The sequence below is a fragment of the Chiloscyllium punctatum genome, chromosome 44 (assembly GCF_047496795.1).
Source record: "Chiloscyllium punctatum isolate Juve2018m chromosome 44, sChiPun1.3, whole genome shotgun sequence".
NCBI lineage: Eukaryota > Metazoa > Chordata > Chondrichthyes > Orectolobiformes > Hemiscylliidae > Chiloscyllium > Chiloscyllium punctatum.
Genome location: NC_092782.1, coordinates 65,850,859 through 65,868,502, shown reverse-complemented (window position 1 = coordinate 65,868,502; position 17,644 = coordinate 65,850,859). Strand labels below are relative to the sequence as shown.

The 17,644-nt window shown below is 39.5% G+C and overlaps 1 protein-coding gene across 10 annotated transcripts in view; it reads right to left on the bottom strand.

Annotated features, from left to right (window-relative positions):
• Positions 1–17,644, bottom strand: part of pcloa (piccolo presynaptic cytomatrix protein a) — a 603,113-nt gene that overhangs the window by 167,291 nt on the left and 418,178 nt on the right. For 6 of the 10 annotated variants that reach the window (XM_072563105.1, XM_072563109.1, XM_072563108.1 and 3 more), the window contains one exon: positions 15,048–15,074. The exons of the other annotated variants lie outside the window; for them this stretch is intronic. In XM_072563105.1, coding sequence (XP_072419206.1) covers positions 15,048–15,074 — 27 coding nt within the window. The remainder of the gene's footprint in view (positions 1–15,047; positions 15,075–17,644) is intronic. 10 annotated transcript variants of the gene reach the window in all.

The following is a 17,644-nucleotide window of genomic DNA, read 5'->3' as shown; positions in this document are numbered from 1 at the left end:
TCTCCAGTCTATCTATATTCCCCTGTATTCTTTGACAGTCCCTTATGCTTTTTGCTACTCCACCAATCTTCGTGTCATATGCAAACGTACTGATCATACCAACAGTGCCCTCTTCCAGATCATTTAGGTATATCACAAACAACAGTGGCCCCAACATTGACCCCTGTGGAACATCACTGGTCACCTTTCTCCACTTTGAGAAACTCTCCTCAACTACTACTCTCTGTCTCCTGTTGCTCAACCAGTTCTTTATCCACTTAGCTAGAATACCCTGCACACCATGTGACTTCACTTTCTCTATTAGTTTCTCTATTCTCTATTATCTCCTTTCTTAAGTAAGGAGACCAAAATTGTATGCAATAATCTTGTTTGTAGGATGCCTGGTAGTAAGACTCCCTGTATTTATACTTGATGGACTTCCATAAAGGTTAACATATAATTTGCCTTCTTAATTACTTACAATAGTATTCTATAGTCTCTTTCTATTTGAGTAATATACTTCTATTTTATTCTCTGCCAAAGTTGACAAAACTACATTTTTTCACATTATATTTTATCTACCAAATTTTCATTCTCTTGCTTAACTAATCTAAATCTGTTTGCAAACTTTTTTTATCCATCTCACATTTTACTTTCCTACCTTTCCTAATTGTATCATTAACAGATTTGGCTATAATACAATGAGTTCTATTTTCCAAATTATTAATATGCATAACAAATAGTTGAACCTCAGCAATGATCCCTGTAACACTCCACTAGTTATAATGTGATATGTTGAAAATGATCCAGTATTTTGCTGGAAGTGGTGGAAATGGCAGAGGATGAACTTTTAACGCGGAGATTATTGGGGTAGAAAGTAAGGACAAGTGAAGCCCTGTTATTGTTCTGAGAGGGAGGGGAAAGGCTGAGGACAGAAGTGTGGAATATCGGTTGGACATACTTGAGGGTGCTGAGTCAAGGTTAGAGTGGTGCTGTAAAAGCACAGCAGGTCAGGCAGCATCCAAGGAGCGGGAAAAATCAACGTTTCTGGCAAAAGCCCTTCAACAGGAATGAGACCTTATTCTTGATGAAGGGCTATTGCCAGAAACGTTGATTTTTCCTGCTCCTCAGATGCTGCCCGACCTGCTGTGCTTTTCCAGCACCACTCTAATCTTGATTCTGATCTCCAGTATCTGCAGTACCCACTTCTGCCCATACCTGAGGGTGCTGTCAACTACAGAGGGAGGGAAGCATCAGTTGAGGAAAATTATTGAGGCCATTTCAGAGGTACCCCTGTAAAAGGCAACGTCATCAGAACAGATGCAACAGAAATGGTGAAACTGGGAGGATGGAATAAGATGATAAGACACAGGAACAAATATATTTTACCAGTTAATGAGATAATAGCTAAATGGCAAGGAATCCTTGCAGGAAACAAGGTGAAGAAAAAGGTAATCAATATAACTGTAGGAGTCAGTGGTCAATCTATCCTCAGAAATGGAAACAGTGACATCAAGGAATGGAAGAGAAGTCAGCGATGGACCAGGTGAAGATGAGAGAAGGATGGAAATTGGAAGGATTTTGTTTTTATTATAAAAGGGAGTTCACCATTTTCTCTTTCTGCCCTTTGTTATCCAATAGGCTGGCATTTTCAACCTACTGGTGCTGTTTCAGAACCGGTAGAATTTTGGAAGATGGTCACCGATTCATCCACTATCTGTACTATCACTCCTTTCACACCCTTGGATATAAATCATTGTGTCCATGGGATTATCAACTTGCAATACCATTAATTTCTCCACAACTACTTTATTTTACTACAAATATTTTTTAAGATCCTCTTTCATACTGGTCTCTTGATTCCCTTGTATTCCTGGGAGGTGATGGATGCAAACTCATGAACAAAACTATATGAATTTTATACTCAAGACAATGGCTGGTCAGTGTAAAGGTTATAGAATTCCTTTTCTGGGTTGGAAATCTTAGATTGATTGTCTATAAGGACGTTGACCAGACATGAAGATCGACTCATTACTTGGACAGAGAAGAGTCATAGCAGAGTGTAGGACCAGTCTGGTTTTAACCCTCACCAGAAAGTATTCCATTATCAGTGATCCAGAAGGTAAATGTGTCTCTGATAAAACTTGAAGGGAACAGCATGAAGACAAAATAGAATGAGGCAGACAGACTTGCAAACCTATTTCAAATATCTGTTGGTGACTTCTGGTACTGACCCTGCCAAAATCTGCAGGAGTCAGGCAAAACCACCTTATTTGTAAAATCTGGAGCCATAACGGTGTCAAAGACTTGAACATAACATTCCAGGTGGGGTGAAATGGGGTAACTCATATATCCTCTTCAAAAATACATGGAAATGTTCGTTCAGCCTCTCTGTTACAATGCTGGAATGCTATTTAAAACACTTTCAGGAATCCAAGACGTGATTAACACCGGGCACAAAGTGGACAGTTTCTGGGCAACTTCAGATGGGTCAGCTCTGCAACTAGCCTGGGGATACAGAATCATGAGTTCCAGTTTTCAACTTCAATCAAGCTCCTTCTTATTTCTCTGACATTAGTCAGGAAAGTAATCTCTGACCCTTCTTTGCAAGGCTATGTGGAAACTCCAGTTTAGTCTTGAACTCAATATATACACATTCCCACGTTACCTGAGAATCTTATAGCACTTTCTCATTGCAGAACAGAACAGTGGGTTCCATTCATCTTATATTATTATAAAATGTGACAAAAATGAATCTAAAATGTTTAAGCTTTTCAAATTAGCAGACTAAATAAAATCTATTTTCCAACTTTTAATGTATGTTGAATTGAAATTAACTAATATGCCACAAATTTATATTTGACATTTTCCAGATTTTAAAAAATGTAAATTCTCTTCAGAATATCAGATGCAGGGATTGGTATTTTCCTCAGGTGATTGATTTTCATGAAAACAAAATAAAATTTAATCTCATATCAACATTTTCACAGAAATAATTGCAAGTAAAACATATGAGTAAAAGGATTTTCCAACTGTCTGCTGAACAAAATATGAAAAAATATAGGAACTAATGGCTGAATTTTTGCCCTGATCGCAGGTGGAGAATGGAGGCAGTTATGGGGGCATAATATGTTGCCTATGCTCAGCCTGGCAGTTATCTAGCACCCTACTGCCCAAGCATTATCATCTTGGAGGTGAGATTAGGAAGAGACGTGTGATGGACAGTCATTTAATGAGGTGACCCACAATCAGGATGCCCTCCCTCACCATGCTGTGAATAGTGTTCTGGGAGAGTTCAACAACTGGAACAGTACAGATAACATTAATAGAGATGGATAAGGAACTAAAGGGAATGGGCCAGGATGGAAAATGTTAGCGATAAATGTAAGGATAACTTGAATATCTGAATTAGGGCGGCACGGTGGCTCAGTGGTTAGCACTGCTGCATCACAGCACCAGGGACCTGGGTTTGAATCCAGCCCTGGGCAACTGTCTGTGTGGAGTTTGCACATTCTCCCTGTGTCTGCATGGGTTTCTTCCAGGTGCTCAAGTTTCCTCCCACGTGCAGGTCAGGTGGGTTGGCCATGCTAAATTTCCCATAGTGTTCAGGGATGTGTTGGTTAGGTGCATTAACCATTAAGGATAGTAGTGGGAAGTTGTGTGTGGAGTCAGAGGAGATAGGGGAAGCACTAAATGAATATTTTTCAACAGTATTCACTCTAGAAAATGACAATGTTGTCAAGGAGAATACTGAGATACTGGCTACTAGACTAGGTGGGATGGAGGTTCACAAGGAAGAGGTATTAGAAATCCTGCAGAGTGTGAAAATAAATAAGTCCCCTGGGCCAGATGGGATTTATCCTAGGATCCTCTGGGAAGCCAGGGAGGAAATTGCCAAGCCTTTGGCATTGATCTTTAAATCATCATTGTCTACAGGAATAGTGCCAGAAGACTGGAGGATAGTAAATGTGGTTCCCCTGTTCAAGAAGGGGAGTAGAGACAATCCTGGTAATTATAGACCAGTGAGCCTAACTTCAGTTGTTGGTAAAGTGTTGAAAAAGGCTATAAGAGATAGGATTTATAATCATCTAGAAAGGAATAATTTGTTTAGGGATAGTCAGCAAGGTTTTGTGAAGGGTAAGTCATGCCTCTCAAACCTTATTGAATTCTTTGAGAAAGTGACCAAACAGGAGATTAAACCGGTTGATGTGGTGTATATGGATTTCAGCAAGGCGTTTGATAAGGTTCCCCACAGGAGGCTATTGTACAAAATGCGGAGGAATGGGATTGTGGGAGATATAGCAGTTTGGATCAGTAATTGGCTTGCTGAAAGAAAACAGAGGGTTGTAGTTGATGGAACATGTTCATCTTGGTGTCCATTATTAGTGGTGTACCGCAAGGGTCGGTGTGGAGTCCACTGCTGTTCATCATTTTTATAAATGACCTGGATGAGGGCGCAGGAGGGTGGGTTGTAAATATGCAGACGACACTAAGGTCGGTGGAGTTGTGGATAGTGACGAAGGATGTCGTAGGTTACAGAGAGACAGATATAGGATGCAGAGCTGGGCTGAGAGGTGTCAAATGGAGTTTAATGCAGACAAGTGTGAAGTGATTCACTTTGGTCGGAGTAACCAGAATGCAAAGTACTGGGCTAATGGTAAGATTCTTGGTAGTGGAGATAAACAGAGCGATCTCGGTGTCCATGTACACAGATCCTTGAAAGTTGCAACCCAGGTTGACAGGGTTGTTAAGAAGGCATAAAGTGTTTCAGCTTTTATTAATAGAGGGATCGAGTTCCGGAACCATGAGGTTATGCTGCAGCTGTACAAAACTCTGGTGCGACTGCACTTGGAGTATTGTGTACAGTTCTGGTCACCACATTATGGGAAGGATGTGGAAACTTTGGAAAGGATGCAGAGGAGATTTACAAGGATGTTGCCTGGTATGGAGGGAAGGTCTTACGAGGAAAGGCTGAGGGCCTTGAGGCTGTTTTTGTTAGAGAGAAGAAGGTTGAGAGGTGATTATTTTCCAGAGTTCAATAGAATCGGGGTCGGTTCCTGAGGATTGGAGGGCGGCTAATGTTGTGCCACTTTTAAGAAGGGTGGGCGGGAGAAAGCAGGAAATTATAGACCAGTTAGTCTGACCTCAGTGGTGGGAAAGATGCTGGAGTCTATTATAAAGGATGAAATTACGGCACATCTGGATAATAGTAACAGGATAGGACAGAGTCAGCATGGATTTATGAAGGGGAAATCATGCTTGACTAATCTTCTTGAATTTTTTGAGGATGTAACTCGGAAGATGGACGAGGGAGATCCAGTGGATGTAGTGCACCTGGACTTTCAGAAAGCTTTTGATAAAGTCCCACACAAGAGGTTAGTGAGTAAAATTAGGGCGCATGGGATTGGGGGCAAAGTACTAGATTGGATAGAGAATTGGTTGGCTAATAGGAAACAAAGGGTAGTGATTAACGGCTCCATTTTGGAATGGCAGGCAGTGACCAGTGGGGTACCGCAGGGATCCGTGCTGGGACCGCAGCTTTTTACAATATATGTAAATGATATAGAAGATGGTATCAGCAATAACATTAGCAAATTTGCTGATGACACAAAGCTAGGTGGTAGGTGAAATGTGATGAGGATGTTAGGGGATTACAGGGTGACCTGGACAAGTTAGGTGAGTGGGCAGATGCATGGCAGATGCAGTTTAATGTGGATAAATGTCTGGTTATCCACTTTGGTGGCAAGAACAGGAAGGCAGATTACTACCTCAATGGTATCAAATTAGGTAAAGGGGCTGTTCAGAGAGATCTGGGTGTTCTTGTCCACCAGTCAATGAAGGCAAGCATGCAGGTACAGCAGGTCGTGAAGAAGGCTAATAGCATGTTGGCCTTCATAACAAGAGGGATTGAGTATAGAAGCAAAGAGGTGCTTCTGCAGCTGTACAGGGCCCTGGTGAGACCACACCTGGAGTACTGTGTACAGTTCTGGTCTCCAAATTTGAGGAAAGACATTCTGGCTATTGAGGGAGTGCAGCGTAGGTTCACGAGGTCAATTCCTGGAATGGCAGGATTGCCTTACACGGAAAGACTGAAGCGACTGGGCTTGTATACCCTTGGGTTTAGAAGACTGAGAGGGGATCTGATTGAAACGTATAGGATTATGAAAGGACTGGACACTCTGGCAGGAGGGAACATATTTCCGTTGATGGGGGAATGCCGAACCAGAGGACACAACTTAAACATACGGGGTAGACCATTTAGGACAGAGATGAGGAGAAACTACTTCACCCAGAGAGTGGTGGCTGTGTGGAATGCTCTGCCCCAGAGGGCAGTGGAGGCCCAGTCTCTGGATTCATTTAAGAAAGAATTGGATAGAGCTCTTAAAGATAGTGGAGTCAAGGGGTATGGAGATAAGGCTGGAACAGGATACTGATTAGGAATGATCAGCCATGATCATATTGAATGGCAGTGCAGGCTCGAAGGGCAGAATGGCCTACTCCTGCATCTATTGTCTATTAATAGAAACATATAAGATAACCAGAGGGTTAGATAGGGTGGACAGGGAGAGCCTTTTTCCAAGTATGGTGACGGTGAGCACGAGGGGGCATAGCTTTAAATTGAGGGGTGATAGATATAGGACAGATGTCAGAGGTAGTTTCTTTACTCAGAGAGTAGTAAGGGTATGGAATGCTTTGCCTGCAACAGTAGTAGATTCGCCAACTTTAAGTATATTTAAGTTGTCATCAGACAAGCATATGGACGTACATGGAATAGAGTAGGTTAGATGGGCTTCAGATTGGTAAGACAGGTCGGCGCAACATCGAGGGCCGAAGGGCCTGTACTGTGCTGTAATGTTCTATGTTCTATGTTAACCAGGGGGAAATGTAGGGGAATGGGTCCGGGTGGGTTACTCTTCAGAGGATTGGTGTGGACTTGTTGGCCTAAGGGCCTGTTTCCACACTGTAGGGATCCTATTTATAATAGGAAGTATAGTGTGTTGGGACATGAGGCTGCAAGCCTAGAGTTTTTAAAAAATGGTCGATAAACAAAACAAAAAGCTATGTTTCAAAATACACATTGCATTCTTAACAAAGTGAATGATTTATCATCACAAATAGAATTAAAATGTAAAATTGGTTAGCCATTTCGAAAACATGGCTGCAAGGTGACTAAATTGCACCAGACAAACCTAAACATGAGATGTCAACCTGGTGAAGCTACAACACAGAACAATATGCATGCAAAATAGCATAAGCAGCAGGTAGTAGACATGGCTAAATGATTTCACAACCAACCAATCAGAACAAAGCTCTACTGTCCTGCTGCACCGAGTAATGAATAATGGTGGTAACTCACTGGAAGAGGCATCTCCAGAAATTTCTCCATTCTCAGTGATAACACAACCAAACATGTTAGTGCAAAAACTGAGTGAGTAGTCCATTTTGGTCCCCTTCTGAGGTTTTCAGCCTCACAGATGCCAGTGTTCAGCTAATTTGATTAAGTCCATGTGATTTATGAAATCAATGAAAGGACTGGATATTTAAAAGCCAATAGTACTGAGGAGCTGTGCTCCAAAACTTGTCATACTTATAGCCAAGCTGTTCCAGTACAGCTACAACAATAGCATCCACCTGACAATGTAGAAAATTACCCAGTATTACCTTGTGCACATTGAGCAGTACAAACCCAACTGTGTGAATTACCAGCTGATTAGTCTGTTCTCAGGCAATACCAACATGATGAAAGGTCTTGTCAACATGCTATCAAATGTCACTTCTTCAATGGTAAATTGTTGATTCATGCATAGTTTGGATTTGGCCAAGCCAACAGCACCTTGCCTCATTATAGTCTTGGTTTAAACATTCCTTCTGGAATGTTTTTGATAAGGTACCATGTAAGTGGTTAGTGCACAAGTTTGGAGCACATGAGATTGGTGATGATATACCAGTATGGATTAAGAATTGGTTAGCAGACAGGAAACAGAGAACAGGAACAGATAAGTCATTTTCACAATGGAAGGCTTGGCAAGTGGAGTACCACATGAATAAGTGCTTGGGGCCCCAAGCTATTCACATTATTAATGATTTGAATGAAGAAATTAAGTGAAATATTTTCAAAGTCTGTTAATGACACAAACTAAGACAAATTTTGAGCGGTGAGATGAAATAAAGAGATTTCAGAGTGATTTGGATGAGTTGAGTAAGTGAGAAAATACATAGCTGTCAGTGCGGAATAGTAATTGATTTTGCATTAATTTGCATGTGCAAGTATCCATCTATCCTTAAATAAATGAAATGACAAAGTTACTAAGACAATGATGGCAAAATGAAGTTGGAAAACAGATCAAACAATGAAAAGACAGGTATTTAAGGGGATTGTTCATGACACTCAGAAAAGATATAAACATACAAATCAGGGACAGGAGTAGGCCACTTAGCTGCTAAAACCATTTAATAGGATCAGAACTCAGCTGATTAGTCCATATTCATGCCTTCTCCTAATAACAAGTCACCACCCTGTTTAACAAAAATCTACAAACTTCTGCTTTCAAAATATTCAAGGATTCCAAATGCTCATGACTTTTAGAAAGAAAATCTCATCTTTGTCATTAATAGGTTACATGTTTTAAGAAAAGCAACCTCTATTCTATATTAACCTATACGTGAAAACATCCTTTCCACAACAACCCTCAAGATCTTTTATACTCCAATCGTCATCTCTGAAATTTCTTAACATCAGTAGATACAAGATTAGTCTGTTCAATATCTAATAAGAAACCTGCTCATTCCAAGTCATACTACAGTTAACATTTTCTGAACTGCTTCCAATAAATTTACACCCTTCCTTAAAAGGCTACCAATACTATACACAGAACTCCAGATGTAGTTTCACAAGTGTTGTGAGTGACTGAAGTATAATCTATCTGCTTTTGCATTTAATAATTGATGCAAACATTCCATTAAGAGAAGACTGAGATAGGACTTGATTTATATGTATAAATTTATGAGGGGCATAGAAAGGATACACAGGAGGGATTTTTTTTTTCCCCTTGGTGAAGGGGCAATAACCAGGGGCCATAGATTTAAGGTAAGAGGCAGAGGTTTAGAAGATATGTGAGGAAAAACCTTTTCACCCAGAGGATACTAGGTATTTGAAATTCATGACATATAAGCATGGTAAAAGCAGAAACCCTTGTAACATTAAGTATTTAGAATTATACTTTCAACGCCAAGTCATACAAGGCTATGGGGCCAAATACTGGAAAATGAGATTCGAATAATTAGGTTCTTGTTTTTGACTGGCACAGACTAGATGGGTTCAAGAGCCTTTTTCTGTACTGTAGACCTCTATAACTCCATTAGGTTTCCTAACTTCTAGTGGAAAGTGTATACTAATCTTTTGTGATTCATGCAGTAGAAAGCCGAGGTCCCTCTGCATCTTTCACCATTTAGATAAATGCTTCTTTTCTATCCTTTTTGTGAAAACTGAAAAATTCACCTTTCTCCATATGAAATGGCACTTGGAAGATCTTTGTTCACTCACTTAACTTTGTCATGTCTTTTCTAGCCTCCTTATGTCCTCTTCACAACTTACTTTCCTATCTATCTTGGTGTCACCAGCAAATATAGCTACCATACTTTTGGTCCCTTCACCCAATTAATTTTTTTTAAATTGTAAAATGTTGAGGCCTCAACACTGATCCCAGTGGTACATCACTTGTTACACTTTGCCAGCCGGAAAATTATCCATTTATGCCAAATATTTTCTGTTAGCCAGCCAATTGTCTGTCCATGCTAATATCCTGCTTCCTATATCATGAGCTTTTATTCTCAGAAATAGTCTTTGACGTGTCTTCTTATGGACAGTCCATCCATTGATCCTTTACCTAACCCTTATATGATTTCCTCGAAGAATGTCAATTTTCTCTCACAGGATCATCAACCTTTGGAATTCTCTTTCACAGAGCAGCAGAGGTGTAGTCATTGAAAATATTGCAGGAGAGGTTAGATAGCTCTTGATTGACAAGGCTGTCAAATGTTACAAGACGTAAATAAGTATAAAGGAGATTAGATTTAATGCCACAATCAGATCAGCAACGATCTTATCAAATGGTAGAACAGATTCAGGGGCTGAATGTCCTATTCCGACTCCAATTGGTATTTCCAGTTGGTCTATAGAATGGGACCAGCCTCCCATCAGTAGAATGGGGAGATCAACAATTCAGCTTGACTCTGAGGTCACTCTATCTATCTGCCAGATATGTGACCACAGGTTATCCAGTGGAGGAGCTCCATCTCCACAAGGAGCAATTGCTGTGAGTGATGCACAAATTTGTTCCTGTGAGACAGGGGTAAGATTAAGGAGCCTGGGATGACAAAAACAGAGGACCTTCTCACCAAAAGAAAGAAGGCAGCTTACATAAGGTGGAGGAAGCAAGGATCCAGCACAGCTTTAGAGGATTAGAGGCTGACTAGAAAGGAGCTCAGTAATGGACTGAGGAGAGCCAGGAGGGGCATGAAAAAGGCTTGCAAAGGAGGATTAGGCCCAAAGGCATTCTACTTATGCATAAGGAATAAGAGAATGATCAGGGAGAAGGTAGGGCCAATCAGGGATAGCGTAGGGAACTTATGCGTGGAGTCGGAGCAGATGGGGAAGCCCTAAATGATTTTTTGCTTCGGCTTTCACCAAGGAAAGGGACCTTATTGTGAATGAGATCTTTGAGGAGCTGGAAAATAGGCTTGAACAGATATGATTGACAAAGTTGATGTGCTGGAAATTTTGGCAAACATTAAGATTGATAAGTCTCCAGGGCCAGACCAGATTTATTCGGGAAGTGAAAAAGGAGGTTGATAAGCCAGTGGCGAAGATCTTTGCTTCCTTACTTTCCTTGGGAGTCATACCAGAAAATTGGAGGGAGGCAAATGTTGTTCCTCTTTTCAAGAAGGGTAATAGGGAAATCCCTGGCAATTACACACCAGTCAGTCTTAAGTCTGTGGTCAGCAAGGTTTTGGAAAGAATTCTGATGGATATGATTTATGACTATTTGGAAAAGCATAGCATGATTAAAGGCAGACAGCATGACTTTGTGAGTGGCAGGTCATGCCTCACAAACCTTATTGAGTTCTTTGTGGAGGTGACGAGGCAGGTTGATGAAGGTTGAGCAGTGGATGTGGTGTATTTGGACTTCAGCAAGGCATTTGATAAGGTTCCCCATGGTAGGCTCATTCATAAAGTCAGGAGGTATGGGATGCAGGGAAATTTGGCTATCTGGATTCAGAATTGGTTGGCTGACAGAAGGCAGAGAGTGGTTGTAGATGGAAAGTATTCTGCCTGGAGGTCAGTGGTAAGTGGTGTCCCGCAGGGCTCTGTTCTTGGGCCTCTGCTCTTTGTAGTTTTTATAAATGACTTGGATGAGGAGGTTGAGGGGTGGGTTTGTAAATTTGCAGATGACACAAAGGTTGTAGGTGTCTCAATAGTATAGAGGGCTACTGCAGACTGCAGTGCGACACAGGATGCAGAGCTGGGCTGTGAAATGGCAGATGGAGTTCAACCTGGATAAATGCAAAGTGATGCATTTTGGAAGGTCAAACTTGAATGATGAATATAGGATTAAAGACAGGATTCTTGGCAGTGTGGAGGAACAGAGGGATCTCAGTGTTCGAGTGCATAGATCCTTCAAAGTTGCCACCCAAGTGGCTAGGATTGTTAAGAAAGCATAAGGTGTTTTGGCTTTCATTAAAATCAAGTTTAAGAGCTGTGAGGTTTTGCTGCAGCTCTACAAGAACCTGGTGAGTTCACACTTGGAATACTGTGTCCAGTTTTGGTCACCCTATAATAGGAAAGATACTGAGGCTTTGGACAGGGTGCAAAGAAGGTTTACCAGAATGCTGCCTGGACTGGAGGGCTTGTCTTACAAAGACAGGTTGACTAAGCTTGGACCTTTCTTTCTGGAGAGAAGGAGGAAGAGAGCTGACCTGGTCGATATATACAAGGAAATGAGAGGCTTGGATAGAGTCAATAGACAGAGACTTTTCCCCAGGGCAGGATTGACTGGCATGAGGGGTAATCGTTTTAAGATATTAGGAGGAGATGTCAGAGGTAGGTCCTTTTTGCAGAGAGTTGTGAATGCATGGAATGCGTTGCCAGTTGTGGTGGTGGAAGCAGAGTCATTAGGGACATTTAAGCGACTGCTGGACATGCACATGGACAGCAGAGAATTGAGGGGTGTGTAGGTTAGGTAATTTTATTTTAGATTAGGAATAATCCTCGGCACAACATTGTGGGCCGAAGGGCCTGTTCTGTGTTGTACTTTTCTATGATCTATAATAATGGTGGCCTCACAGTTGCAATCACTGTTGCATATGGCAGTGGTTCTGAAGGTGTTAAACGTTCATATTACATTGACTCCACCTTTTCTATTGATATTATACACAGTCTTTGTTTTGAAACAAGGTGTTTGACTCAGGTTTTCAAAGGGAGCAGGTATTTCTGTTCCAGCTGCCTAATGTCCTCATGATTATACCTGACCAAATGAAGTTGTGCTACTGCTATTACTCAATAAACTTTATTATTATCTTAGAGCAGTGCCTCTTCTATAAATACTCTCTCATGGTACATCGTCCATCAGTAATCACTAGATACTCCAAAGACAAAGCAAAGACATCGGGAGGATCAGTGCCAGCAAACTACGTTAAACAACTATGATGCAGATGCAATACTGGTAGAGATGGAAAATACTATAGACAGTCTTGGTGGAGATGGCCTCTCTGTAGCAGCAGCCTGCAGCTCCTTTCATGTTGATAGCCTCGTACTGGCCCTCCAAATTGAGACCCTGTCTGTCCTTGACCAGGAACCAGTATGATGGGTTTGGTTCTCTCGACCTATTCAAAAAGTCAAATTCCTGCTCCAAATATCTGACAAAGGTAAACTACGATGATAACGAACTATAATTGGTAAAAAAACATGTTTGAGTACATATGAATGTGGTAAATCTTGACTTCATTCACTTACTTTCCCAATCAAAGGAGATTGACTGGAAGTTTATTGTTGTTTGGAAAGAATCACTGAAGAGAAAATTGGAATTGTGTTTGACAGAAGAAATAATCTTAAATTATGCCAGCTGACACAAACTGAAGCACTGTTACCTAAAGATAAAGCTTGTTGTAATTTGAATATTTGAAAATAGGCAAGCCAAGAAAATAGAATATCATCTCTTATATGAGAGTGTCCTGATTTAACACTTGGTATATTCAAATCTTTATTAGACCATCATACGCCAAATGTTTGATAAACTGAAACATTTGTCAAGATGATGCTGATTTGCAATATTCTAAGATAGGTGACAGCAAATCAGCAGCAAGATTTTGAAATCTGAAAAGTTGTGAAATGAACTGTTGGAACTCTGTCACTGATTTTATGGTCACAAAAGTCAACATCTACCCCAAAACCTGTTAACCTGTTTTATTGCCATGCACCTTATGAATAGAAATGCAATTTTCATTTGAAAAGAGCTAGTTGACAGTATTCCCATTTTCTTTTATTCCTTAAAAACTTCTATGAAATAAAAACAACAAATGAAAATGGAGAAATTTGAAATCAACTTGTGGTATTTTGTTATGCAAGTTGTTTAAGATTGCATTATATAAATTCTAATATTCAGCTTTTCATATTCACCATATTGACCTGCCAATTTTAGTTCAGTTCTTTAACCTGTTTTCACAGTACACACAACACAAAAACTGACACTGTAGTGATAACAATTCTAAAAGGGAATGTTTACCATTTGTACAGGAAGTGCACAGTTTATAATCTGGTGCGAAAAGCAAACAATTGCTGTCTGCACATTAATTGTACTAATTTCAAATATTGATTAATCTGCTGTTGACGTGCACCATGGATGCATTATGGGAGGAGTACAATCTAAGTACATTAGTCAAATAAAAAGATCAGAAGATACACAGGGTACTATAAATTTTTTGGATCTGCTTTACATCCAAGCCATCAATTAGATTACAGTATGAAGAAAAGCCCTCTCCAAATCCCAGAAACACAACTGAAGCAGATCAAGATAAAAAAAATTGGAAATAGAGCCAAGTTACTTGTAAATATTCTGAACGATTGAAGGGGTAAAAGTGACCCATGTGCTTTGTTTTGTTTACCCCAGGACTCAAAACTGAAAGGATGAATTGTCAAATTTCATCTAGTGTGTACTGTAAATGCATATTTAATAGCAATGTGTATGCATCTGGTGTATCATAGAGTTATACAGCATGGAAACAGACCTTTCACAAAAGATTCAATTTTTAATTTAATTTTAATTACCCATATTGTATGCTCACTTACTGAAATATGACCTTAGAATATTTAACTATTCAGAAAGAAAACATTGTTACATATTCAAGTATTGACAGCTTACAATTTGATTTATACATTTTAAAATTCAATTCTTCATTTAAGAAGACAACATGACATTGTAAGGTTTAAGACTCAATGAACTGTAAACAATGTAAGGGAAAATTTCAGTTCTGAGTGTTCATGATATATATTCAACGTTCCTCCATATCTGCTATAATACGAAAATCTAGAAAGCAGCTTGATCTGATAGAAGTTCTGTGACAGTCTGATTTGACTGAAAATGCAAATTTCTATACATTTATATTTAGAGCTAGGTTTCGCTATAACTCACAGACTAAAAGCTGAAGAAGCACAAAATATGGGTAATGAAGGCAGAAAATTGGAAGTGCTTTTCTATTAATGTATTGCATCATTTCCATGAAAGCTGAATAATTTCTAAATATCCAAGAATGAACAGTCAGATCACTATGTATCATTTATACTCAGGAAATGACTCACTTTAGAGGTGTATTCTTATTTTAAAGTATCAAGCAATTATCAAGAAAATTATTGGTTAGTAAAGTGAACAAACAGTGCTTGTTATGCCACAGAGCCTGATACAAATGTGCAAAGAAATGCAGCTCTAAAGTCAGTCCACCAGACTTTGTTAGTAACATTTGTATAAAGATCTGCTAAGCAAAATTTACAAGCAGAAGGAAAAAGCAAACACTACCTTGCATTCTGGACAACCATAACTTGGCTGAAAACGCCCAAAGGTTGAAGAGAGAGCAGAGCGAATAGAAAATAAAGAAAATGCACAAAGGCAAAGACAAATCAGCATGAGATTGAGAGTAAAGCTGAGCATGTGAACTAATTTATATTTAAAATATAGGAAGGAGGACAGAGAGTTAACTGCTTGGGTTAAGACAATAAAACAAACAACTAATGCAACACGAAACAGACAGTTACCAGCCTTCTCCTTGGAATATGCAAGATTCTGAGCACCAATTAGAATTAACATTGAATATAATGAACAGGAGATCAAAAACAAAATCAACTTTTTAAATTATGTTTTTGGTGGAATAGGTAGGAGAACATTTTAATTTTCTCCCTTCAACTCATCATGAGTGAGTTTGCGGTGAACCTATTGTCATCAGAGCGGTGACAGCAAACTCCAATCCCAGCCTTACATGATGACCATATTGTGGAATCCCAGTTACCAGAACAAATTTTCTTGAAACTGTTCACAGGTTCAGCAAAATATTTAAATTCACATTCAAGTTGGATTCAGATGGCCTTTAAAGGCATAACTGTGTCATGCTATTGATAGACTTTCTGTTAATTATTTTATGAAATCAAGACAGAGTGTGTAGCAGAGTTCAGCCTCCTGAGTTTTTCAGCACTTATGTTTTATTTCAGATTTCTAGCATCCACAGCATTTTGCTTTAAAATTATATTATGGGTTGTTCATATCAGAACATGGAAGGTAGCAATGGAAATTTGTTTTTGAGTTCCATCTTGAGGAGGCAAGGATTTCAATCGTATGGTTAAGTGGGACTGGATTGTAGCAATATTTTTCAGAGAAACTAAACATTTTTCCATTTATTAGGCAGTCCATTTCTGACCCTTTTCTCCAGAAACAACATTTATTTTGGTTGTTAATACTAAAGAGTTTTAATATTCAAAATATGAAGTTTGAGGCAATTGAGAAAATAGTTGCTATATCAATCTTTACTGTAAGATACTATTTAACTTTACCAACAGTCCACTTCTGAATACAGTTATGTACTGAAGGTTCTACAGCAGATTTGTAGAAGGAATATAAATATGTTGGAGGTACATTATTGATTGTTAAGTTTTGGTAGTTCAGGATTGGTTTTAGCCAAGGCATTTATTTTCCTGCATTATTGGATTGGCTCCATCAAATAATTGCATAGGAGATGATACCCAAAATGATGGATCTCCACACAAGTCACAATTAGTAATGTTTCTGCTCGAAGGGAACAATTGATTCATTTTCATGCGCAATGTAGACAAAGGAAAACTTCATGCTGAAAACATTATCCTAAATATTTCCTGAAATACTTAATACACAGTTACACAGTTGTACAATTGGCCTTATATCACTGCCTCTCCAATAGGCTGCCTTGCCCTGGGATATAAAGTCTGTGTGCCTGATTCCTTTGGGACTGTGGAAGGTGTCTTGATGGCGGAGAATAAACTTTCACAATTAATTTATTTGGAATCAGACAACATCAACTAAAAGTCTGAACATTGAAAAAACAAGTGTGAAGGTAGGAATCCTTTGAATGAAAAACCAAAAGAAATGTGGATTCAGGGAATCAGACACAAGAATAGAAATTGAACCTGAAACATTAACTCTGCTTTCAGTTTGTTTTTCCAGCAAATTCTGTTTTTGATCCTTTTAGATAATACTAAGACACCAGCGCATGAACTCTTAAATCTACCAACACAATGTATTGTATACAAGATAAATTGGGAAATGTTATGAAACTTGAAAGGGTTCAGAAAAGTTTCACAACGCTGTTTCCAGCATTGGAGGGTTTGAGCTGTAGAGAGAGGCTGAATAGGCTGGGGCTGTTTTCCCTGGAGGGTCGAAGGCTGAAGGATGACCTTATAGAGGTTTATAATGTCATGAGGGGCATGGACAGGGTAAATAGACAAGGTCTTTTCCCTAGGGTAGGGGAGTCCAGAACAATAGTTTAGGGTGAAAGTGGAAAAATTTAAAAAGGAACTAAGGGGCAACCTTTTCATGCAGAGGGTGGTGTGTGTATGGAATGAGATGCCAGAGGAGGCTGGTACAATTACAACATCTAAAAGGTATCTGGATGGGTATATGAACAGGAAAGGTTTAGAGGGATATGGGCCAATTGCTGGCAAATGGGATGAGATTAGATTTGAAAATCTGGTTGGCATGGACAAGTTGGATCAAAGAGACTGTTTCTGTGCTGTACATCTCCATGACTGTATGATGTGTAAAAGTAATGACAGGAGTGACAGCGTGGGATTAATATCTGTGACTTCATGAATACAGTTTGAAATCAGCAATTTTTGAGAAGATTTGTAGCTCAGGTTGATGTAAGTTATCTCACTGAGCTGGAAGGTTTGTTTTCAGACATTTCATCACCGTGACTAGTTAATTGATGATGTTACCTAGTCATTAGATTAGATGATTAGATTTCCTACAGTATGGAAACAGGCCCTTAAGTCCAACAAGTCCACACCGACCCTCCGAAGAGCAACCCACCCATAACCCGACATTTACCCCTGACTAATGTACCTAACACTATGGAAAATTTTAGCATGACC